General features: G+C 41.4%; 1 protein-coding gene across 5 annotated transcripts in view; it reads left to right on the top strand.

The window, feature by feature from the left end:
* Positions 1 to 1,894: 1,894 nt before the first annotated feature.
* The window catches only part of RSU1 (Ras suppressor protein 1), a 170,426-nt gene continuing 145,782 nt past the window's right edge, over positions 1,895 to 26,538 (top strand). For 2 of the 5 annotated variants that reach the window (XM_016213229.2, XM_016213228.2), the window contains exons 1-3: positions 1,897 to 2,013; positions 2,243 to 2,354; positions 22,598 to 22,648. In XM_016213229.2, coding sequence (XP_016068715.1) covers positions 2,246 to 2,354; positions 22,598 to 22,648 — 160 coding nt within the window. In that variant the 5' untranslated portion in view covers positions 1,897 to 2,013; positions 2,243 to 2,245. Of the gene's footprint in view, positions 2,020 to 2,242; positions 2,355 to 22,597; positions 22,649 to 26,538 lie in introns of all 5 variants that reach the window. The other 3 variants (XM_016213231.2, XM_087825231.1, XM_016213230.2) reach the window with 3 other exon arrangements.

Genomic DNA, 26,538 nt, shown 5'->3' with positions numbered 1-26,538 from the left:
CAGTTGTCATAATCTAATATGCCTCATGTGGACCAGGCATCTTCCATACTTTATCTGTGATTGGCCCACACTGTGGGCCCAGGGGTGGTGGTAATACATTTCTCCTAATGGGAAGTACTGAAGCACAGACTGTATGTAAGCAGAGAACTTGGCAGTGATGCTGTGGAAGTGATTTAAACTCTGGTGAATACTGACTTTTCCATGCAGGACTGGAAACTAATTGCAAGGTTCAGTGCAAAAGAAAAACGTTTTTAAAATTATAAAACAGTAAAAATTATTTTAAAATTATGAAACATTTCAAGATGGTGACAGCAGAGCATTAATCCAAGTGTGTGGTCCATGTAGGCATGGAGCTTTGGGTAACTGCACAGGTGGAATACCCAAGAAGCTGGCCCTGTTTCCATATTATGAAAATCTGGCATTTAGGGACACATTGCATAAAGAATTGCACCAGTAAAGTGAAGAGAACAAGAGGAGAATTACAGAGGAGTAAAAACAACTTCTGGAAAACAGGATGTGAATGGAAGCATGGTGACAAATAAAACAGAAAGAAACTGCAGCTCAAAATAATTTCAAGAGAGAAATGCTGCGAAATTGCGAATCAATTCCCCAGTTGTTATCTGGATGTGGGGTTGGTAGATGCAGTTTGAGAGGGTGAGACCAGAAGTAATACAATGGCATTAGCTGGTGCTCACAATTCATCATTTCCCTCCACCAGCAGAGGCAGTGTTGTGATTACGTGCAGACATAACACTGGGTTCTCATCTCTAAAGAAATGGAACAAACAGCCCAGGGAAAGTTAATGCTGATCTAGGAGGGAAGCAAATACACCAGCTACCTAGAAAAATCCGCTCAGACCTTCATGCTTGAATAGGAATCATCAGACAGAGAAAGAATTACAGCAGCAAGAATGGAAAAGAACTAGATAAACACACATCAAAAGGGATACTTGAGGAACATAATTTAGTGCACAGAGGTACTCCAGCAAGATGCATACCAAGAGAGGTCGGTCGAAACCCAGAAATGAAGTAAAATCAGACAACCACCCAGCTGGAAAGACAGAAAGAGTCAGTCTAGAGCGGTAAGTTAGTGGATTCCTAGTTTTCAAGAATTCATTGGATTTCAAGCAATGGAGAGAAATGTAAAGTTGCAAGAGTTTAGAAATATCGTAAAGGTTACAAGAAGAAAATCAGAAATGCTAGTAAAAAAGTGAAAGTTGTATAATAAAATCATCATTCAATAGAAAACAAAACAAAATATGAAGCAATTTTGAGTGTAGTATTAGAAAAAAAGAAGTGATTTATTTATCTTGCTCTTTTCCTCTTCATGTGACACAGACGTCCACGGCTGGGCGCTAGCGACAAAGACGACCATTCAGTTCTTGTCTTTGACAAGATCATAATATAGCCGGAGGCACAATCATGGATAAGGGACTCACGGTAGCAACTTCTGATAAGTAGATTCACAGCCATAGGAGCAGGACACTGAGAAAAAAGTTTACTTCTAGCTTCCCCAGGACCCAACCGCAGCTACCACGCTCCTTCCACCGTCGCTTCCTAAGCCTCCCCACTTCCGCCCACAGCACTGTGCGCTTCTACCTCCAAACTGAGCCTGCGCCGAAACTAATGCGCACGTGCCAACTCCGGTCCAATCGGAATCCCAAACACGCGTTCCCGATGGAAGGGTTAATCTCGAGGCGGGGCGGGGTCTCGAAGCCTGGAAACGTACGTGATTGGCCGGCTGAGGGGATACGCGTTCTTATGTAGGCGGGGCCACGCCCTGGGACCAAATCTAGTAAACCGTTCTCCTAATTTGGAAAGGGTCGGGCGGCGGCCCCGGCGGGGCGTGGAGCTGCGCCCGGCACGGAGTGCGCGTGCGCCGAGCGTCGCGACGGGGCGCGTGCCTTGTTTGGGTGTGGCTTGAACGCGGGCTGATTGCCTCTTTCACAGCTCCAGTGCGCCCTGCGGGAGCCTGCGGTTTCCACCCCCAACCGGTTCAGTGCTGCCCTCTGCGGTGAGTGTGCGTGGCAGTGCGTTTGCCTTTGCTCATCTCCGCGCAGTCGGCGGGGCGCTGGGTCCTTCCCACGCCCCCGCCCCATCTTCCTCCTCGCACCGGTACCCTGCCTGTTGATGCCCCCTCTTCAGGGCCGGGGGGAACACCGGGAGCGCCGGACAGGGTTGTCTCCGTTCTGTTTCTGCACCCTCCTGCCCTCACCCACGTGCTTGGTTGTCGTTTGGTACAGATCATGTCCAAGTCTCTGAAAAAGTTGGTGGAGGAGAGTCGGGAGAAGAACCAGCCGGAAGTGGACATGAGTGACCGCGGCATCTCCAACATGCTGGACGTCAACGGCCTGTGTGAGTTCTTCGCTGGGCCTTCCCCTTGGAGGAGCTGCAAGGGCTTAAAAGTTCTCCAAGTAACTGCAAGCCGTTGTGTGAGAGGCTGTCATGGGTAGTATTCCGCCCTCTGCTTGTAGACGCCGCTTATCAAGACCTTAGCTCAGAAAGTTTGCAGTCAGAATTTGTTCGCTTTTGACTGGAAAAGGAGCGAGGGAGCCAGGGCGAGAATCCCGCAGAGGCTGCTGTACCTCAGCGGCTGTTACACTGCTTTAGGGCATTCTGGTGGATTGTCTACACAGTTTACTTAATAGCCACCGTATTTTTTAATTGAAAATCATTTTTTAATTATTATTCTTTTCTCCTAATACAGTCTTTGCCCCTTGAACAAATGCCACACAAATGGCCCATAGGTGTTCCTGTGCCTGGAGTATGTTAAACATTTCTTCACTCAATACTGTTTTGTGGGTTCTCTTTAGTTCAGGCTTTTGTTACCTGGTCTTGTCCTATTGTGGTGTCTTCCTAACTTTCCTTTCTTGCCTCCAGTTTTACTGCCCCTGTGGTTTAGTCACTATTGCTTTCAGTGCTGTTTTTTTCTGTAACCAAGTCCCTTTGTGTTATTCTGCCCTTTAAACCGGGGCTTGCAAACTCTAACGCCAGGGGGTCAGGTGAGGATGGTCATGAACTCCGTAATGGTATCCCATCTGCTGCTCAGATCCAAACAGTTGTTACCACCTGGGGACGTTGGCTCCGTGTTACCAGTTGTTGTTTTTTAATTTTTTTTTTTTAAGAAACCAAGTATCCAGATGAAATTTAGTAGTTTTTAGAAGTTGGAGACTAATTTCAGTATTTGAAAAATATTTTATAAAGGTGAAACAAAACACTCTTCAGGCTGAAGGTGGCTTCAGTTTAGATCTTCTCCCGTAAACACCTCTGGTTGTTCATTACCAACAGTAATGTTCCCGTTTCCTTGGCGAGACGTGCAAGGCCTTCCTGAATCTCACCACAGCCTACCCTAGCTCCCATCCCCTCCATGCATTTGCATCCCAGCCATTCTACCTCATTGCCCTTCCTGAACCAGGGCACACGTTTTCAGGTTTGTATGTCTTTACAAGTATTGTTTCCTCGCTCTCCACTCTTCTTCACCCAAAATAGTTTTACTTTTTATCAAGAGTCGGCTCAGATATCACAGCCTATGTAAAGCCTGTCTGTATCAAGCTGACAAAGTTAAAATAACCCTCTCTTCTATGAAGTTAGACATCCCTGGCTTCATGACTTGTTACACAGGATTGTAATGCGTTTTTAATCTAGATGTCCCTCTTCTCCACTGGGAGCCTGGAGGGGCTAAAGCTGTGCAATATTCATATTTACTTTCTTTATAATATTGCCTGGAACACAGTATGTGCTCAAAAACGTTTGATGGATGAAAGAAAGAAGACTGGATTAGGACTGAGTTTATGAGATCCAGACCAGTTTGTGACACTGGAGAAGAAGGGGAGAAGTCAAGGAGGCCCAAAAAGATGATGTATTGCTTGTTAGGCATGGAGAGAGCAGAGTCAGATTTACTGCCACTCCATGGTTTGTGCCTGGGACAGAGATGGGGGTTGGTGCCATTGATGCATCTCTGAAAAGGAGATGAAAAGTTGTAGACTCTTAGAAAGATACCTGCCATTAAGCTTAGCTTTTGTACTAATTAGCCTATCAGCCTCCTGGTAGGTGTTGGCCTCTCTCAGTGGTGATGCCTTTCTGGTTGCAGCAACAAAGCAGATGTCTCTGGTACTGAATTGGCACTTGTGGATCTGGATGTTTCCCCAAACTGCCCCTGCCTGGCTCTGCCATGAGCCTGGTGATCACTGGGGACGCTGCTGCAATGGAGGGAGGAGGTGGTGAGGGGCCAGAGGAGGTTTGGTTCTGCTTTACTCTTGGCCCCATGGCTTTCTGCTCCTTGGCACCCATTTTCTCATGAGCTTGAAGAAAGAGGTTGCTTTCAGCAGAAGAACGTTACACTTCTCAGCTTTGAAGAGGATTTTTTTCTGTAATATAAGTAGGGAGAATGGTGCAGATATTTCGGTTCAGTTGCATTATCTCTTTGAGGCTTTGGCTTTTATTGAAGAAGAGATAGCCACTTGCTTCCTGAAAAAATGTTTCCGGTGTAATATGAGATGGTGGAAAGTAAGATCATTCTTAAATTTTCCTAGAGAAGTAGCTTACGGAAGAACATACTCCCTAGGAGTTCAGTGTAAGTGAATTTGGCCTCTGTAGTGTGTGTAGACTCAAGGAGTGGCTGTTTTCTGCTATAACTCCCAGACTTCTGGACTCCTGGAGCCTGGAGGGTTCCGGAATGCCTTCAGAAGCCCATTTCTCAACTGGAATTCATGTATCAGTAATGCACATAATGCTTACTATATATTTTAATGTTTTATGTATTAAAATATTTGGCATGGTTATATTTAATTGCAGTATAAGAAGTCCAGTATTCTTTTACTTATAACATTTTAACTGTCATCATTAGGTTTATGGAATAGTGTTGAGATTAAACATGGGGAGTAGTTCATTTGCATGGACAGAGAATGGCTATTGTGTCTCATACTTTCCCTTCATTGTCCTTACGTTTTTCAATTTTCAAAGGATAAGCAAGAATTAAGTTCCTAAGATAAGAATGGAGGTTTTGTACTTATTCTCATCATATGAAATGTCTGCCTGAGACAAATTGCCTTTAAAAAATGTTTTCAGGAGCTTAGGTGCCAAAAACTTCCCGATGGAGAGAATTTCCTAGGCCAGAGACAGCCAGCAGACAGGTTCTACAGTTTTCTGCCAGATTCTGGACATGGTCAGATTCTGCCCTGAGAGGCAGAAGAATACAGTGCTTATAAGTGGGGCCTTGGAATTGAATGGAGTGACTTCAGATTCTCCATGTTCTACTTACTGCTGTGAAACTTTAGAGAAGCCACTTAACTTTTCTGAGCCTCATTTTCCTCATTGTCAAATGGAGATGTGAGTACCCATTTGGTAGAAGTTGGTTTAGTGCTAAATGCACTGATGTATGTCAACGCCTGAGCACTATGGTTGCTATTGAGTGTGTGCATGTGAAATGTTAACTATTAATGGAAAGTTCTCGATGGAATTTGGTAAGCCTTAGATGTCACCAGTTCCACTTCAGTGTCTTGAACCAAGAATAGCATGGTTGCCCTGCCTGGCGTGGCTCAGTGGTTGAGCGTCAACCTAGGATCCAGGCGACCGGGGTTCGATTCCCAGTCAGGGCACATGCCCGGGTTGTGGGCTCGATCAATGACTCTCATCATTGATGTTTCTATCTCTCTCTCCCTCTCCTTTCCTCTTTCTTAAATTAATAAAGATATATTTTTAAAAAAATAGCATGGTTAATTAGACTGAGTGAGGCATTTGTGTCCTGTGTTGATATTTTTATGTGGCTTATTAGGACCTGGAGAGTGTGGCACTTTTGCCTAGGGTTGTTATAAATTAAAATTGCTGTTATTTTTTTAAATACTCCTCACTTTTTCTTTGTTTTCCCCCCCATGTGGTGTGTAATCTGCACACGTACCCTCCTTAAAGCTTCCAAGAATGATGGCACTGATTTTGTTCTTATTATTAAAGAAACTTCACTGCAGAAACACTCTCCCACACAGCAGCTATCTTCACCTGGATGACAGTTGCTTTTGAAGGGTCCTTTAATCAGCTTCTGGGAGCCAAGAATCCCATTAGTAGCCTGGAAGACTTTTCTTATTTCTTTTACTTAAGTCTTTTATGACTTTTTAATCTCTTCACATTTATTGCCCTCTGGGTGTTCAGGCCTCTATCAGTTTTTTTCAGATTAGATTAAAATATCTTTCAGATCAATCTAAAAAAGAAAAATAACCTGCCTCGGGGGAAGTGGTTTTTCTAAGGGACCCTTTAAAATAATCCACAAAAGTACTCAGGTTATCTAGAAGGGCCATTTCAAAAGCAAAGTTAAACCTGGAAGTAGTCACTTCTGTTAGGAATTATCAGTTACAGACATACCTTGTTTTATTGCACTTCACAGATGTTGCATATTTTTACAAATTGAAGGCAAAGACCCTCCAGCAGCAAAAAGATGACTTGCTTTATTGCTATACTGGCTTTATGGAGATGATCTGGAACTGAACCCACAATATTTCTGAGCTATGCCTGTGTATTGCCTTTTGGGGGAAAGATAGAAGAGCTGGTAAGACCATGTCCTGTTAGCTGTAATCTTTATTAAGACCTTTTATATTTTTACTCCTCTAAGTTACCTGTATATGCCCACCTTTGTGTTTTGAAACCTGCAGTATCTTGGACTGGGAAGCCCTTTTTTCTCTCTAGCTAACTCCTCCCTCCCTTGTCACTTAGTGCTTATAAAAGAAAGAGTGACCTATCTATTCACATAACTCCATTGTTGTGTCACCTCCTCTGAACACCCCCACCATCCCATCCAGCCTGGGTTAAGTGGCTCTTTTGGGCCTGGTGTGCCTGCTTCTGGTATCTCTGTACTTGGCCTTATGGTTGGGGAAAGTTGATTGAAGAAAGATGCTATTGCTTTAGTTAAGAGTTCAGGTGAGCTAGGGTGGAAAGCGTAGCACAGGTGAAGGAACGTAGCCTCTGTCTCCCTGCCACAGACTTCTCCCCGACTTTGCAGAGAGAGAATAGTTTACAGTCATCAGGAACATGATAGAACTGTTTAGTGTTGTTTTTGATTTTAGGACAGAGTAAAAACTGAAAATGTTTCATCTAGGTAGGAAATAAAGAAAAATCATGACCCCTTTGGAGTAACCAAACTAATAATGAATGATGACCTTTTACAATTTTTCAGTCATTTGACATTTCACTTCCAGTCAGTCCTGGCCTCTTTTTTTTGTGAGCAGCTTTATGTTACTAGTAGTCTAACTTTGGGCAAGTCACTTAACCTCTCTCTGCCTCAGGTTTCTCATCAGTAAAATGGGAATAATAAGAGTAGCGATCTCATAGAATTGCTGTGAGTCATTATCTGTAAAATGCCTTATATACCATCTGTCACGTCTTGGTTCATTCATTTGGGTTGCTATAATAATACCTTAGGCTGGGTGGCTTATAAATGACAGATTTATTTCTCATGGTTCTGGAGGCAGGGACTCAAGGAATAGGCAGATTCCCTGTCTGGTGTGGATCCTGTTTCATAGATAGCTATCTCCTCACTGTGTCCTCACATGGTAAAAGGAACAAGGGGTCTCTTTGGAGTCTCTTTACAAGGACATTAATCTCTAATTCGTGAAGTCTCCACCCTCATGACCTCATCACCTTCCTACGGTCTCCCCTCCTGATACCTTCACAAAATGGGGGTTAGGTTTCAGTATATGACTTTTAGGGGGAAACAAACATTCAGCCTGTATCATGGCACATATTAGCCTTATTATTCACTATTATTAGCATTGTAAACTCTGTGTTTGCATAAAATATGCAAAACAATGTCTCTGTAGTGTTTGGAATTCTCGGTCATGGCACTTCTCCAGTGGTCTTCACTTCTTGTCTCACTGGCTCACCATGTCTGGGCATCCGCCTCATTCCTCACCTGATTGAAGTTAGATGGGTGTGTCAGTGTGATGGGGTCAGGAGAAAAAACAGCAGCCTCACAGGGGCACTCTTCAGAGCCATTGACAGTCTGGGAGGTGGCTGGGGGAGCAGCGGGGTGTTTCACAGGATTTTAGTTGTGGTGTGCTCATGTCTGTTGAGAATGACAGACAGGCATAAAAAGTGTTGGCAATTTTTCAACTAATAGCTAAGATACCGTAGGTCATCCAATAGCTATTTATTGAGAGTATTTATTTATTTATTTATTTTTGTGATGGGCACTATCTTTGCTGAGTCTTTGGGAGTTTCTTCCCTGTTGAAGCTTTAAGTTACCCAGTGATAAATTAATATTTGCTATGCTAAGAAAACTGTAAGCTATCTGATGGATCAGAAGTAGTTAGATTTTTATCATAAGAAACCATAACAACCATTGCTTTGCCATTATGGCCAGCTTTTAATTGTGATAAAAAGTGCTAGAGTTGATATGGATAATAATTGAAAACCAGAATCTGGATCCTTTCCATAAATTTACATGAACCTCGTTTAAAGAAATTTGATCAAGATATCTGAGATCCACTTTACAAAGCAAAAACTAGAATTGATTTCTTTACATCACACAAAGGTCTATTGCTTCATTGAATAGCAAGTTTGTGCAGGTTGATTTTTATTTTTTTTATTTTTTTAAGGCAAAAGCATAAAAATGTGGCCGAGGAACAGTCCATGTAGATCAAGTGCCTGACCAGCAGGGGTCAGTGTTGAGCCTCTTTGGTTTCCTCAGGCTTTGTCAGCCCACGCTCTCCATCATTCATTGCTGCCTGGGCAGTTGTTTCCTCTTGGCCTGATCGTGCCTCTTTCTTCCGGTAATGGGATATCCTCTTATACGGTACTTATCTAAGAAGCTCACAGTCGCAGAAACCTTCTCTTGCTATGGTCTGTCTTTACTATCAGGATGTTTCATAACAGCAGTGCAGGCCTAAAGCCTGTACTGGAGGCTCAGGGGCTTTGGAATAGAGACGTGCTGATCGGTTAGTGAGTTTCCCAGTGAAAGATAGGGGTGAATGGAATTTGCCGTTTCCCCTTGGGGAGTGTTTTATCAGTGTGTGATGTTTAGCAGTGTAAAAGGGTATTTTGGATTTGGGATGTTGGTAAAGTCAAAAAGACAAATGATAGTATAACATTTACTTTATAGTTTGCTAGGGCTGCCATGTACGATACCACAGACTGGGGGCTTCAACAACAGACATTTGTTTCTCACAGTTTGAAAGGCTAGAAGTCTAAGATCAAGGTAGGGTCAGTTTCTTCTGAGGCCTGTCTCCTTGGCTTGCGACGGCTGCCTTCTTGCTGTGTCCTCACATGGTGTTCCCTCTGTATATGTGTGTCCCTGGTGTCTATGTGTTTGTCCACTTTCCTTGTCTCCTAAGGGTACCAGTCAGTTTGGATTACGACTTCTTTATCAGCCTCATTTTAATTGATCACTTGCTTAAAGATCCTGTCTCCAAATATAGTGACATTCTGAGATACTAGGGGTTAGGGCTTCAACACGGGAATCTTAAGGAGCCACAGTTCAGCCCATCACACCTACATTAGAGGTTCTGAATGATTTGTGTTTGAGTGCTTACACAGGGGTAAGAGCTTCTCACACTGACAGCATCGCCCTTTTGTGCAGCATTTTACAGATGAGCAAGTAGAAGGTTATCTAGAGCCTAAGTCCCAGCATCACATAGCTAATGGCAGAATCCCAGTTCATCCTAAGTGTATCTGACACCTTTGTTCTATAATAACTGTGCTGTGTTGTTTCTTACCCCTGAAATGTAACAGGGGTGTGGCTCAGATGTTAAGGAGTGGGATTTCTGGGGTGCCTGGGGCAGCAGGCCTTACCTCAGGGCATTCACTTTCAGAATTCTTGAAAACACTAGACAAATAAATACATCATTTGGCTAGCCTGAAGCCTGGAAACTTAGGTTTATCATATTTTTTTCTTTATTTTCTCTTATTTTGTCCTGATTACCATTTATTCCCCTATGTATTCCTCTACCTCTGCCCCCACCCCCCAATCACCTCACTGTTGTCAGTGTCCACGAGTTCTCTTTTTTTTCTTCTTCTTCTTCTTCTTTTTTTTTTTTTTTTTTGGCTGAGTCCCTCCACCCTCTTCAGCCCCACCCCCCAGAGCTGACAGCCTGCTCTCTTTATCTATGAGCCTGTTTTATTGTATTGTTGCAGAGCTTTAACATGGAGGAAAACACTAGAAGCAGCTTATTCTCTATCTGGTCAGTATTAACTGTGAACCCTTCCCTTTTCCTTCTGGTTTTCCAAAAAACTATTAATCTTAATGGAATTTAGCAATCAGATGCGAGATTTCTTTGCAGTGTATATTAATTCATTTTTTTCTATCTTCAAACTTAGAACATTAGCACAAAACACTCTATGAAGTGTGATGCTGGAGAAGATGGTGTTTGGGAAATATTGGTTCATATATCATAACAGAATGAACCTGAATTACATCAAATGGTATTGTTAGTTATAATTTACCTGTATTTCATAAAGAGCCTTTTCATTTAATATATTTTTCTACACATCTGTTAATTATTTCTCTGGACAAGAATGGGTCACAATTGTAAGGGTAAACTCGGCCAAATGAAAGACTCACATCAGACCACATAGTTAATTGGAAGGCGTCTTGGCCTCTTGGTTTTTTAAGGTATAGTGTGGACCAGGGACTGGTAACCTGGTTTGCAACCTCAGTATACAAAAGTTTGTTTTACAAATGTTCATATGTAAGTTGGTTTTTTTAGACCTGTAAATATTTACGTCTTCAGGCTGTGTGAAAGTTACCTGTTTAACCTGTTGTATATTTGTATTTGTATATTTGTATTATACAAATATACAAATCATGCATTCTTTATTAGAAGGATAAAAAAATAGATAATATAATTAAAATGCCATGTGTAATAGAGTGCATTGATACATGTGCATGCACACACACCACATGTGTGCCATTTGCCAAACATTGTATTAAGCTCTCTTTATGGATTCTTCCTTCCTCCCTTCCTTCCTTCCTCCCTTCCTCCCTTCCTCCCTTCCTCCCTCCCTTCCTTCCTCCCTTCCTCCCTTCCTTCCCTTCCTTCCCTTCCTTCCCTTCCTTCCCTTTCTTCCTTCCTTCCCTTCCTTCCTTCCCTTTCTTCCTTCCTTCCCTTCCTTCCCTTCCTTCCCTTCCTTCCCTTCCTTCCCTTCCCTTCCCTTCCCTTCCCTTCCCTCCCTCCCTCCCTCCCTCCCTCCCTCCCTCCCTCCCTCCCTCCCTTCCTTCTTCCTTTCTCTTTTTTTTTTTTAATTTTTAATTAAAAATTTTTAATTTTTTTTATTGATTTCAGAGAGAGGAAAGGAGAGGGAGAGAGACAGCTAGAAACGTCAGTGATGAGAGAGTCACTGATTGGCTGCCTCCTGCACGCCCCCAACTGGGGACCAAGCCTGCAATCCGGGCATGTGCCCTGACTGGCAATCGAACCCCGATCTCCTGGATCCGAGGTCGATGCTCAACCACTGAGCCATGCCCAGCTGGGCTATGGATTATTTCTTTTAAACCTCACAGTTTCATTATGATTGTTATCACCCTCCTCCTCCTCCTCATCTTCCAGGTTGTACCTGAGGAAACGAATTTCTAGAACTTAGGCAACTTGCTCCAAGTCACACAGCTAATAGTAGAGCCAGGCTTGGAACCCAGGCAGTCAGACTTCAGAAGCTGTGTTCTTAGCTTATGCTATATTGCCTTGTTTATATGACTAATGTTTTTGACAGCTGCATGCACATATCAGGATAAAACAGCTAATTCAGCAAGTGCACTGAGTGCCTATGGGCAAATGGGCCCCATTCTAGCAGACATGGCACCTGCCTGTATGGGCACATGATTCTGTATTGATTTAGGAATGTGTTGGTGGATGTCGGCTGAGGTGGACCTGCCCCTGCTCACTCCAGTTGCCTGAGGACACAAGACCCTCTTATTTCCAAAACACACATACTTTTGACAAATTCATTAAAAAACCCTTTATTGAGGTGTTCATATAGATGAGTGCATGTGTAATAGTACAGCTTGATGTATTTTCAGACCACGAAGCGGAAGATGATCAGCACCCAGGGTCCCCTGCACCTCCCAGTCACTGCCCCCTCAGTGACTGTCTTGATTCTGAAAGCATAGATTAGTTTTGCCTGTTTTTATGCATCATTAAAAAAGGATTATATAGTGTATACTCTTGAGTGTCTGATGCTCTTGAGATTTATTCACGTTGTGAAGTTGGTTGTCGATCCACTGAGTGACTCCATCGGCTTATTCATCCATCTGCTGCTGACAGACGTGGGTCATTTCTAGGCTGGGGTGGTTAGAATGGTGCTGCTGTGAACATAAAAATCCATGTATTTTTACTTATTTATGTTTTAGTCCTCACCCGAGGATATGCTTATTGACCTTAGAGAGAGGGGAGGGGGGAGAGAGAAACACTGCTGTGAGAGAGAACATTGGATGGTTGCCCCCATACTCACCTCAACCGGGGATTGAACCCACATCCTGGACATGTGCCCTGACTGGGAATTGAACCCGTGGCCTTTTGGTGTACGGGACAACCCTCCATCCAATTGAACCACACTGGCCAGGCAGGATATTCGTTGCCGTAGGTTGTAGACCTAGGAGTGGGACTGTTGGGTTGTGGAGTACTGTCTTACCTATTAAAATTGAAGGGACGAATTGCCAAAATGGGGGAAATATTTGAAACTTACAGTAGTACCCTTTATTTGTGGTTTTGTTTGCCATGGTTTCAGTTTATTGTGATTTCGTGTACCCGTGGTCATCCTTGGTCCAAAAATATTAATTGAAAAATTCCAGAAATAAACACTAAATAAGTTTTAAATTGCGTGCTATTCTGCGTCTTGTGATGAAATCTGCTGTCCTCCTCCATCCCCCTGTACCTGAATCATCGCTTTGTCCCTAGTCTCCATGCTGTAGACCCTCACAGCCTGTTAGCCTCTGAGTAGCCATTGTTATCATATCCACTGTTGCAGTATCGCAGTGCTTGTGTTGTAGTAACTGTTAATTTACTTAATAGTGGCCCCAAAGTACAAGCGTAGTGATGCTGGCAGTTTGGATATGCCAAAGAGAAGCCCTAAAGTGCTCCCTTTAAGTGAAAAGTTGAATACAATCGATAAGATATTTTGAGACAGAGACACACACTCATGTAACTTTGATTACAGTATATTGTTATAATTAGTCTATTGTTAATCTCTTACTGTGCCTAATTTATAAATTAAACTTTATCACAGGTATTTATGTATAGGAAATAACATAGTATATATAGGGTTCAGTACTATCTGTGGTTTCAGACGGCCAGTGGGGCTCTTGGAGTGCATCCCACATGGATAAGAAGGGGGTCAGCTGTAGTAAGGGAGGCAATAAAACACCATGACACACTATAGAATGTAATGCCATAAAGGAGTACATTGATTTGAAACTCCCATTAAAAGGGAAATGCTTGAAAGATTTTTCAAGATTAATAAAATCTTTAAGGTCCAGACTCAGTTTTATTCTATATCTACCTACCTACCTCTACCCTCCCCCTCTGGCTTCCCTTTCTTCTTGCTTAAACTATTTTATTTGTGTAACATAAAATAGGTGTATTTTTAGAAATCAGTTCTAGAACCCTAGAAATAAAAAAGTTAAGCTCCTCCTTTCCATGCAAGGGAATTGTGGCCCAGAGAGGTAAAGTAACTTTTCTCAGGTTGCACAGATACTAGAATCAGAACTGAGACTGCAGCTAAGGTTTCCAGATTCCAGATCTTCAGCTGTTTCTTTCCAAAATGGGAAAATAATATTCACACCTGGATGGAGTGTTCTTTTCAAGATGGTGGAAATTCCTGTCTAAACAAAACGAGTATTAACCTGAATGGGAAAGTTTCTATTTTGAATGAAATATGACAGTTACATAAAGTGACTCAAAGCAAAGCAAAGAAGAGGCAGTTTCAGGCAGCCTGAGACCCAGATTGTAATCCCATGAGACTGTGATAAAAATCACTGCATTTCTCTAGAGCACACCTTCCTCATTTTGAAGATGAAAGTCTGAATTCAATTATTTGATCCTGTGGAACAAATTTTAAAAAAGAGATAAGAAAGAACTAATATTTATGTGATGCCTACCACATCACTATGCTATGCTGAGTACTTTATAGCCAATCACTAGAATAAAAAATGTTAGAATAAAGTAATAAGCTAATGTTTACCAAATTCTTAAAATGTGGCTGGCACTGTTGTAAGAACTGTGTTACCTCATCTATTTCTCATAATAACCCCATACGATAGTGCTATTATTAACCATCCTCTTGCAATTTTAAATGAGAAAAAGGCACAGAGAGGTTGAGTAACTTGCCTATGGTTTCAGAGCTAGTGAGCAGAGAACCCTTTAAAAGCTGCTTCCAAACAAGAGACAGATTCATTCTGACCCTGTTTCTTATTGGCCAAACAAATATTCACAAATGTCCCAACTCTGTTGCATTTTAGATATCCAAAAGATAAAAGGGATCTTAGTCCATAAGAACATTTTTCTCCCCAGATGAGGACATGGGCGTATCAAATGTGCATGCTTCCTTTTCATACAGTATGGTGCATTTTCTTTTTTTTCTTTTTTAAAAATATATCTTTATTGATTCCAGAGAGAGGAAAGGAGAGGGAGAGAGAGAGAGAGAGAGAGAGAGAGAGAGAAACATCAATGATGAGAGAGTCATTGATTGAGCCCACAACCCGGGCACGTGCCCTGACTCGGAATCGAACCCTGATCACCTGGATCCCAGGTCGACACTCAACCGCTGAGCCACGCCCGGCCAGGCAGTATGGTGCATTTTCAACTTCCATGTATCTCAAGATGAATAAGGCAGCTGGTGGGGCACAGGCACTTTTTTCTTCCTGGGGTGTGGTGACAGATGTTTCTCTCTGAGTCCTCACTTCTCTCCTTGAGCAGCCTCTACCTCCACCTCCCTCCATACCTCTTCCCTCAGCCTGAGAGCCCTGTTTCCCTGTAAGGGCACACCTCCTCCAAAAGCAGGGAGAGTGGGCTCGTAGACCTGCTGCCTACGCAAGAGGTGGTTCTCAGCTCCAAGAGCTGGGAGTCCTTCAACAGCCACTAAGTGCTTGAGAACCTCTGTGCCAACTGCTCCCACCCACACCCATGGTTTGGTCTCATGGGCAGTTTGTCGTTATTTTTACCCCTGCCTTTCAACTTCTCTCCCCATGTCATTCCTTATCCTGACCTCCAGCTGCTTCCTTCCCCAGTTTCGGATAACTAGTCTCTCGACTGACGCTCCTCAGCTGCCCCCAGCTCAGACCTGGTATGTGTTTTTCTGACCAGCTGCAGGGTCTCCCTAGATCTCCTCCCAGGGATGCCTGTCCCCACAACCCTGCTCCAGCCTATTTCCCCTACCCCTCTCCTCTTCACACAGACAGATCCAGCAAGCGAATGTGTCCCTGATGGCACCTACAAACTCTCACCTCCACCTCTCACCCCAGAGACCATAGACTCTTCACCCCCAACCTTCTGCCCCCCCCAGAGTTCCCACAATGAGATCTTCACAGCAGCCTGTGCATCAGCTGAACAAATGCAGAATTTCCTAATCACTGGTCATAACCATCATTTTTTGAGTACCTACTCTGTCAGATACTACTGACATCCTTTATTTGAGGAGCAGCATATTTTTTCCATTTTACCAATGGGAAAAATCATTACGTATTAATGTTAATCCTTTGTCATATGCAGTAGTCTCCCCTTATGTACAGGGGATACGGTCCAAGACCCCCAGTGGGAGCCTAAAACCACAGATGGTACTTAATGTCCCAATCGATGCAAACCTCCCATCAATGACCAGATCATGAGAGGTTCTCACATGTGAATTCTCTGCTCTTATTTATGTATAGAAAGAGGTGTAACTTTTTTTCAGTGATTGCATATGATAAATTGCTTTCTATTAAGTGAAAGAGCAGTTAATTATGGTTGATAGACCCTTTATCTGTAAATAGAATTCAGTCAAGTAATCAGTTTTGAAAGCTGATTTTGCTTCGAAAGAGTTTCCAACTCTCCAAAGTAATTACTTGTGAAGTAAAGGGAGGCTTTCATATCATGGTGATTTTTTTTTTTTTAAAGTTTTAAATTATGAACGAAATTCGAAAGAAATGTTTCTCTGATTCTGAGCGTGTTGATGAATATGATATTTGTATTATATCCTGGTACCAAACATTTTATTGTCTGTCTTCACTTGAATATATTGTCAGAACCTGCATATTTAAGAAGATCTGAATCTGTATTCTACTACCAAGGGTGAAATAACTTCAGCCATGTGACACGGCAGGCATTTTAATCATGCATCGTGGAGACGCAGAACTCAAATTGGTCAGCGTAGCATCCTAGTACTGACATCAGGCCACTCCCACATCCCTGTGGAGTCCCTGAATCAGGGTTATTTAGGGCTGTTGCTGTGTCTAGCCTATTGGGGAGCCAAAATGGAAAAGCCTTTTGGACCATCCTTCATTTTCAGTTCAAATTAATTCTTTTTGATCTACCACTTGGGAGAAAACAAATTAACATAGGATACTGTTCGCAGTGTAATTTGCACAGAATTTGAATGGTATCCCCTAGAGTTGTCAAACAAGGTGGGCCTCTTTGAATATTCCAGGAGGTATGGTGGTTCTTCCAACATGGCAATATTTGATACCACAGGAGCTGTCAAGAAGGGGTAAACCATTTGCCTTCTGATGATAGCAGTGTTTTTCTGATTGCTTCAATTCAGAATGCAGTCTGTGAAGTGAACTGGTGGTCGCAGTCCAGTTTTTGTGACCAGTGTTACAGAACCTATCATTTGCAACCCAAAGATGGCCGATTCCGACCTGTGACAAGATCACAGAAACTTTCAAGCCTCATATTGCTTTGTGTGTTTTCAAGTCTCACTCCCCTTGTGTCATCCTGGCCGTATTTTTTTCTCTGGATGTAAATGTCATGCTGTAGAGCAGAACTTTCTACCTTCTCTAAAGTGCTACCAAAGGGATAATTTGCTTTCTAATTTACCAAAATGAAACTAGAGACAATTTCCAGTGTGCCACATCTTTGTGATATGTTGGGTTATTTTGAAAGCAAGTCTATAATTTCATCTTAGGGGGCTGTGGATTTCATCATGCTTATTTTTCTCATGCTGCCTACTTTATGCTGCAGAAGAAGGAAAAAAACTAAACCTAATTTAAATAATAATATCTGCTTCCATGTGTTATCTAGAAAAGATGATTCTTTTTATAGACATGTTTAGTTAGTCCTTTGATTTTTCAGAGTTTATTTCATTAAAGTATCGGCTGCCCCCTCCAGTCCTGTTCCTTCCGTTTTCCACCTGTTTGCTCAGGTATGGAAGCTGGGATTGCTTCCCTAACCTCCATTTTCCATGTCTTCCAAGTCCAGCCTCAGTGCCTGGTGTACCTCTGCCCTATAGCATTTTTGGATGTGTCCTTCAACGCGCAGTAAATAACATTTCCTTCTGAACTGCCATTATCCTTGCAGTTATATTTCTCTTGTCAGTGATCCTGGTAGAGACTCGACACTCTCATTGTGCTCAGTAAATACCTAGTCAGCGCGTCCTTGATTTTCTTGTGAAATTTTTGAACCAACCAGGATTTCTGAGCATTTTCCTGCTGACTCCCTTTTTTGGCTAGAGAACAAATAATCATAAATCATATATACAATGCCAGTGACCTCACCCCACCACCCCTTCCCTCACAAGCACCTCACTCCCAATGATTTTGTTTCCCGCTGTTCATTTTGGCCTGACACAGTGTTCACCCAATTCCCTTTTCTAAAAGCTAGAGACAGAGCAATAGCCAAGGCCCTGTAACACTTAACTGTGTATGTCAACATACTTCGTTATTTAGTTGACTTTTGAAATATACTCTACTTTAAAAATGGCTGGGCAAAGCATAGTTTAACATTGCTGTAGGAATTTTAATAACAGTTCTCACTGTTCTGGCGGTGCTCATTCTCGACATTTGATGGCTAGCAGGGCCATTAAAGTGTGCTATTCACACAGTGGAAGGTCTCCCAGTGTGTGATTCAGGTTAGCAAGGCAGTTGGGGTTCAGCCTGCTTCCATTTTCCCAACATGTTTGACTAGAGGGGCTTTTGTACATTTAAATAATCCATTTTATCTTGGTAGATAGACCTTTTCTCCCTTCTTTTTTTAAAAATAATTTTTATAAGTTTATATGAGCCAAACGTGATAATTGCCAGGAAGCAAAATCTCAACGGACTGAGAAAATGCTCCTCTGTTTTTAACAGAGCAGTTTCCATAGGAGACTCACGATGAATTCACTATTTCTAACTGGGAGGGAGCAGCAGCTTTTATGAATACACCTGTTTCTACTTGTTCTGTGCCTGTACTAGGCTTTGTGATTGATTCTGTGATTTTGATTCCGTCCAACCTTACTGCTGTCCCCATAGAACCAGCCTGGAGTCCTTTGTTGCCCTAAATATTTCCTCTAAGATCTTATTTTAACTTTTTCTTTTCTGCTCTAATTTTTCTTCTTCTTACCTACTTTAGCATGTAGTCCTGTAACAACAGTGAGAAAGAAAAAAAATTCTAGTGATGCGATCAGCTGAAGCAATAACTGGATTTCTGTCCTCTGTTAAAAAAAAGAAACAACTTTTACCACTTTATTTCTTGCTAAATACTTGTTGAAATGATGCAATGAAATGACCAAAAAAGAACCAGCTTTCCCTAATTAAATCTTTCATTGTGAATGTTAGCTGGGAGAAGAGCAGAATTTCTTTCTTTTTAATTAGTTGTGATGTTTTAGGAAAAATTAAGACAGGAGGAGATAGGATTATCAGTTTTCTTTTGTAATCACAATTGATTTCTGTAACACTTAATTGGAATAATCAGCTAGTGTGAGAGGTTGTTAGTTTTCTGCTAGTTTCAGTTTGCCCCATCTTTCTTGGCAATAAAACCCCTAATTTTAGCTGGCACATGGTTACCTGGAGTACGGACTCCATTTCCCTACCTCCCTTGCATCTAGGCATGACTGTTATTACAAAATTTTGATTAATTGCTTATAAGTGGAAGTGCCATGTACAACATCTTGTAAGCTTTCTAAATGAAGAAGGCTTTCTGCCCCCTTTCTGTCTTTCTGAAGGAAATGCAGACATGGTGGCTAAGCTCAGGCAGCCATCGTGGACCATGAGGTGGATCCATGCATTGGGGATGGCTGAGCAACAAGATACCAGGTCCCGCTGGATTGCCTGTGTGTAAATGAGAGATAAACTCCTGTTTTGTGTTACCTATGTTATTTGTGCTTTGTTCTCACATGAAGCTGATCAGAGTCTCAGCTGATACATCTATGAATCCACTACATCTTGTTTGGTAGGAGAGCAGCTCTTTGAGTTTTGTGGGGGGGTTTTTGTTTGTTTTTTAATGAGACTATATAACACAGATAGAGGAATGCTTTAGTTGGTGGACAAGAAAGTCTTAACTCTCGTAAGTAAAAATGTATGACATGTTCTGCAGTGTTTAAAATCTTAAACGTCATGTGAGAAGCCACCATCGTGACTCTTAAAAACCATAAAAATCCTCTTTTACTTCCCCTCCACCTTTTTCTTCCCCCTTCCGTAGTTGTTTTGTCCTAAAGCCAGGAAGTGGGACAGAAAAAGAGAGGTGTTCAGGGTTTGGGGGGCATGATGGCCTAGAGTGGAGTGTGGGAACCTTACTGAGGAGAGCATCTGTGCAGAGTGGCGAGCCAGGCTTGGGAGGTTCGAAGCCAGGCAGGGCAAGGAGGGGGGCAGATGAGGAGGGTGAGTCTGAGCAGAGTGCGAGGTATCCAGGTGGGAGGAAAGGGTGGAGGGGAGATCAGTTACTGCATTACTACACTGGATAGTCGAAAGGACTCAGAAGAATCCATAGCATACAGGATTTAGCAGGACTAAGAAAACACAGGTGAGCCTCAGGGGTCGGAGAGGCTCGCTGGTGATTCCTGTGTCATGCTGTATTGGACTTGAATTTGTTGGTGTGAACTCATGGTTTTCAATAATACAAATAGTGAAGTCAGTATAGGGGTATGTGGTGTATGTGTGTGTATGTGTGTATGTTCATGTTCATGTGTTCTCTAGCTCTGTCCACTGAGAGGGGCTGAGAATACTGATCCCCTAGATGGCAGTGAGCACATCTAGTGCCTAGATTTTGGCTTATGTATACATTTTCTACAAAAGGAACCAGAACCAGAACTCATTGCAGAAATGGCTGATTCCAGGGCTGTGACAGAAAAAGTTCGAGATGAGCTTGAATATCTTGTGCCAGAAAGCAAGGAAGTGCTCAAAGAGTGATGAGACATGCCAAAGGGGCTTAGAAGCCAGGTCAGATGGGCTCCCACTGGCCAACTGGGACAGTTTGAATATCAGCATACACAGTAATGGTAGATTATAGCCCATTAACTAAGATAGGAAACCACAAAGCCATACAAAGATAAATAAATAAATCATGATTCTCAACAGCAACACTATTAATTGACATTTTGGAGTGGATGAGTCTTTTGTGGAGGCTGCATTGTAGGATGCTTAGTAGAATCCCTGGCCCCTACCTCCTAGATGCCACTGCTTTTCACCAGTCCTGTCCAATACTGGTATCACACAAGCCACATATGAGAGTTTACATTTCCTAGTGGCCATAGTTACCAGAATCATAAACTTCTCCAGACATTCCCAAATGTCCTGTGAGGGTCAAAACTGCCCTAGTTGGGTACGGTGAAATACATGTGGAACAGGATATTTATATAAGTTTAAAGTCCCCCCCCCCCGAAAAAAAATTACTAATTATAAAGGGGAAAAGAAATCGACAGTGGACAAGCCTGACAGACTTAAGTGATCAAGGTAAGGTCATCAGTGATAGGAACAAATGGAAATTGTTTGCCGCCTGATAGGGTGCAATGAGAACACGGCATTTCTTCCACATTACTATAAAAGATGCTTAACGTAACTCTAAACAAGAAACAAATGACATCCATATGGAGGGCATAATACAAAATAATGTGGCCTACAAGCTTCACAGTTGTCAAGGTTGTTAAAGTTGAGAAAAGAGAAACTTGGACTAAAGTTGGTTTAAAGAGACCCGGCAGCTACATGCAATGTGGTTCTGAACTGGATCTTTTCTGTAAAAGAAATGATTGGGACCGTTGGTGAAACTTGGATGAGGGAGGAGGATTAGATGGTAGTGATGCATCATCTTTTTTAAAAAATATATATCTTTATTGATTTCAGAGAGAGGAAGGGAGAGGGAGAGAGAGAGATAGAAACATCAGTGATGAGAGTCATTGATCGGTTGCCTCCTGCATGCCTCCGACTGGGGCTCGAGCCTGCAACCCCAGCATGTGCCCTGACCGGGAATCGAACCCCAATCTCCTGCATCCTAGGTCAGTGCTCAAGCTCTGAGTCACACCTGGCCGGGTGTGATGCATCATCTTAAGTTTTGACATTATCAACTGTGTCATGGTCATTTAGGAGAATGTCTTTGTAAGAATGTCCCAAAGTATATGGGGTATCAGGCTAGCAGCTTAAACTGAATGGATCAAGGCAGGAAAATATGTCTTTGTATTGTAGTTTGAAGTCTTCTATAGTTTTGTGATGGTTAAAAAAATAAAAGCACTCAATAGTTGTGGTCAGGAGTGATACTCATTTTCTTCTAAGCCTGGGATCCAACATTGTGACCCGTCTTGAGAAGAATTTTTGCCGCCTTTTTTCCTTAAGGGAAAAGCTCTGCTGCATAGCTGCATTAATATAGTGTGTGTGTGTGTGTGTGTGTGTGTGTGTGTGTGTGTGTGTGTATCATGCTGATTATACAGTGAAGTTTTAGGACGTAAAATAAAATGGAAGACAGATCCTTTTTTTGTTGGGTCTTTTTATTTTGGTGGATCTGTATATATTTTTTCTTTATAGTTGGAAAAACCATCTTTAAGCAAATCTAACCTTGTTCAACCCCCATGATGATGTTTGAAAACTGGTGTGCAGTCTGTAGGTGCAATAAACGTCAACCAATAGTGTGGGGAAGGCCTGGGGGGGAAAACTGGGGGGGGGGGCGTAGGGACATCTGTAATACTTTCAACAATAAAGATAAATTAAAAACAGAAAAACAAACACATCAACCAAACTCTTTTTAGGAGAAATTTTTTAAAAAATTCTGATCATCTGATAGTGTGCAGAAGAATTCCTGGGTTAATAGTGGACATAGATGAAATAAGGAGCTTCCGGTCTTCTCTTGTGTGATCTTTTTGTCTGGTTGTGATGGTTTCTTTTAGCTTGGGTGAGGGCTTTGTGCTTCCCACACTCTTGGCCGGTTCTCTGACTGGCACAGTTACTGAGATGGATCACTGAGGCTGGGCCAGCAGAAATCAGGTCTCCAAGCAAAGCTCACTGGTCTTTGTAATGTCTGATCCTGCACATTAATCTCATTAGCTCGAACTTACTGTGCAGATTGCACTGCTAATTGCATGACTTTTCTTAATTTGTTTTAACATTTAACACTGTTATATGAATCCTTGAATCTATTTTTGTGAGTGGTAGCATTTCAACCAATGAAAATAATTTAGCACTTTACCTTTTAGGAGTGTAACTATAATTTGGGTACATTAATTGATTGGGTGAATTTTTTTTTCTTTTACAGTTTCCTTATCCCACATCACACAACTGGTCCTCAGCCACAACAAGCTAACAAGTGAGTTGACTTTATCATTTGTTTCACAGTTTCTAACTTGTAGGTAGTGTGGTGATACTGCCGACTCTTATGTTTCCTTTAAAGACATTAATAACAGATGTTTATTTGGGGAAATCTAAAATTTATTTTGGTGACACTAAAATACATGAGCATATTGTCTTTCCATATTTTGTACTTGGCTCTAGTTTGAGGATTCTTTCCTATTGTATGTGTAAGCTGAAGAAAGAAAATGACATTGTTTCTTTGGAAATGTTCCCTTTCACAGATGATAAACGCTGCAGTGACCTGAACTGCTGAGCCATTCATTAGTATTTCATGAAAAAAAAAGTAATTAGGATAAGCGTTTTTTGCCTTTATCTACACTTCTCTTCAGAGGGGAAAAATTTACCTGTTGATGTACTTTCCTTCCCTGCTTAATAGGGGGGGAAAAAACCACAAAGTTGCATAAATTATATATATATTTGAATCTGCATTTTTAAAAATTCTTGAGTCTGATTTCTTTTGGGCATTGGTAGTGTCATGGTATGGTTAACATATAGTAGATTTAATGCTGGCTTTTATAAGAATATCTTGCACGAATGATATGGGCCATTTTATTCTTATAGCTATGGTTTTAAAGATTTTAATGACGGCCCCACTCTTCTTTATTATTCCTAATTGACTGTCACTTCTTTGTGCTTGCCATATTTCCTGCAGACTTGAATGATTTTCTAATCATGTGGCAAGAATTTGTTCGGGAGCTTTCTGAGTCCAATGAAATTGAGCAGAATGTCATCCTGAGGGATTTGTGCCGTGAATTTATGTGCGTTATGTACAGCTTGAAGCAATGTCACAGAGCTATTGAATATTGAGAATTAGGAATGGCAGAGCCCCTCGTGTGCAGGAGACAGGCAGATTAGTTCATTTTTAGCCAAAAGTGCATATTTGTAAGGCAAAGGCAGAGTGACACAATTGTCACATTTTAGCAGCAGGGGTTACAGAAGCTGAAAGTGAGGGCTACAAGTCATGTGTGATCATTTTTGTAACAGGTGACATGCAGCTGTTTTTATTATTTTTGTAACAAATGGTCCTGCTTTCCACTGAGAATCTAATACCAGTCAAAGGGCATTTGTTGTTTGTTTGGAAGAGTGGATGGCATGATCCCTAAATTCCCCAAGATTTTGTGAGCAGAATTCCTGAAGCTCTGTACCTCATAGTTCATAAAAATATTTTTTAATTGCCAAGCTTACATTGTTAGGTCTGCATCAACATTAGAGTGAAACACTTTACTTTTTTTTTTTAATTTGAATTCTCACTGGATACTTATTGATATTAAGAAAGCATCATTCTATTTCTAAAGACTGAGGTATTATCTTTTGTTTTTATATTTTAAAGTAGGAACATTTTCTTGAGGATACAAACTAAAATATTTAGAGATAGTCTCTATGCTTATTGATTTAAAAATTTATATATTCAATATTTTATTTCTTTGAGAGATTATTTTTTAAAAAATTATTGCACATCTTTTTATATCAAAATATTCAACTGGGCTAGTTAGTAATCTTAATCTCATCAAGAAATTAGCCCAGGTATCAATAATGGTCATCTTAAGATGAGTTTGACTAGAACTTCTGATTCCAGGATTTTAAGATTGTTTTGTGAGTTACTGCCACAGAACACTAATTATTTATTAGTGATAAATTATCTGTAAATAATCAAAAGTGTACCAAATTTTCTAATCTAATCTCTAGTTCTTTATCAATTGAAGAAATTATTGGACAGTGTTTTTTGTTTTTGTTTTTAATGAGAGAAGGGTGGGAAGAAAACCCTGTGAGGGCTTTTAGCTTTGAACTCTCAGTAAAAGCTTTAGCAGTATTTAGTATCACCAGCTTGGTATAGGTTAAAAATGTGACACCCATCATTTACCAGGTAATAAAATTCAGATAGTGATATAGTGCAGCTACAGTTATTAAGGATAAATTAACTTGTTATCAATTTAATATTATGGAAACACTTTACATTTAAACAAGATAGCAAAACTTTATTTCTGTTGTGTAATTAATTGATCTGTTCTTTAAAATACTTTTCAGATGGTTGTAGTTTATTTCTTTTTAAATGTCCACAAAATTAGAAATCTCAGGGATCCATGGATCAGTTTCGTTCTCCAGACATATGATAAGAGATTAATTTAGAGTCTCACAAATATGGTGTTAAATTGTGTCTGTAAAGAGGTTGACTGTAAATGGATCCAAACTTCCTATTTCTTCCTTCCCTGTTTTTATTTTTTCTTCTTCTTTTTCCCCATTTGAGACACTCTCATCCAGTAAACTCTAATTAATTGTCTTGGTAAATTCTGTTTCATGCCATTGTGAGTAGTGTCAGTGACATCCGGTCTCTTCCACTAAGGTCAAATTAGCATCTTTTACTATTTTTCTGGCATTTAAATGAATGACTTTGCAATGGCTTTTCAAGTGTTTATAGTAAATATGTCCATTTGATGGCAATATAAATATGCATTATGTGCAAGTGGCTGAGCACACCCTCCTGTCACGTTTTATTGTAATCAGTGTCTTTCACTTTCTGTGGTTTTTAACAGGGACTGGCTGACAATGCTACATTAAAACCACTGGGACTCAAAAGATAAACTCCTCAGTACTGCTTTTACCTTCCAAAAGTATTTGTGTTTTTCTCTTAGCATGCCAGTTCCACTGTTCTCTGCAATTTCCACTCTGGACTTAGGGAATGAATTGGCTTACTGAAACTGGGGCCTTGATCTGGGACACTGAATGACTCCATGTATTTGAATCGGTACCTGTGGGGCCACTTGAACATTGTGCCATTGAGTTAACTTTCTCTGCTGGTGGTTTTGACATTGACCGGTCCACTCAACACAGTACAAGTGAGGCCAAGAGGAAGGTGAAAGTGGGCTGATGATCCTTAAATTCCTCAAGATTTTGTGAGCATAAATTCTTGATGTTTTCTAAATTACAGTTCATAAATATTTCAAAATTGTCAGACTAATCTCTTTTAGAGGTTCATCATTACTAAAGCGACATTGAAATTTAAACCTGGGGGATTGGGGCACTGTTGATGAGTTTTGGAAATTGAGAAGTCAGTGGCAAATTGCCCTGCCTGCAGCCATTTTCCTAGATACGTGCATGTCCAGAATGTATTTAAGGAGGTGGGAGGCAGGGTAGCACCAGAACCTTTTCCTTTTGCCGTGACTGGGCAGGTACAATCTCAGAACCCATCTGAGGTTCTTTCTGGCCTAATGGGAATGGTTTCAGAGATGAGGTTCACCAGACCATCCCATCAGAAACTTTACTTTCCCTGTGATAACACACACATCTGGTAGAAGGTGCTGTTTATGTGCTTTTCTGAACTAGCTCTACTCTGGCCCCATGTTTTACAACCAGCCTTTTCTCCCCAGGTGCTTCTACAGGAAAGTTTCTCTCTCTTCTTCCCCATGTCTAGCCCTGCTCTCTTCCAGGCTACCTTGCCCCCCCCTCCCTTCTACTCTGCATTGGCCTTGCCCCCATCCTCCAGGCTCCCCAACTGCCTTGGCCAACTTGAAATCTTTCTTCCCCTACTGTTCATAGACTCTTTACACCAGTGTCATACTTCCTGCCTTCTATTGCTTCAATGTTTTTTCTTGGGCTTTATCGAAAGCAGGACCATATCCTGTTTTTCTTTCATGTCCTATTCTTGCTGAGCACATAGTGGCTTCCCAGTAATTACCTATACAGAGCAACTGATGGATGGAAGCAGTTGATGACGGGGAGGAAAAGCTGGCCTGAAGTGAAGCAGTCATTGTAGGAACTGGATGGTTTTCTCAGGATTACCCAGTGAAGGGTCTTGAGTAGATGTGGCCACCACAAACTCTGTTTCTAACTCATGGGCTCATTTCAGAT

Source organism: Miniopterus natalensis, chromosome 1 (assembly GCF_054644295.1).
Source record: "Miniopterus natalensis isolate mMinNat1 chromosome 1, mMinNat1.hap1, whole genome shotgun sequence".
Taxonomy (NCBI): domain Eukaryota; kingdom Metazoa; phylum Chordata; class Mammalia; order Chiroptera; family Miniopteridae; genus Miniopterus; species Miniopterus natalensis.
The sequence above is the reverse complement of the archived record's forward strand: the minus strand, read 5'-3'. Positions and strand labels throughout refer to the sequence as shown.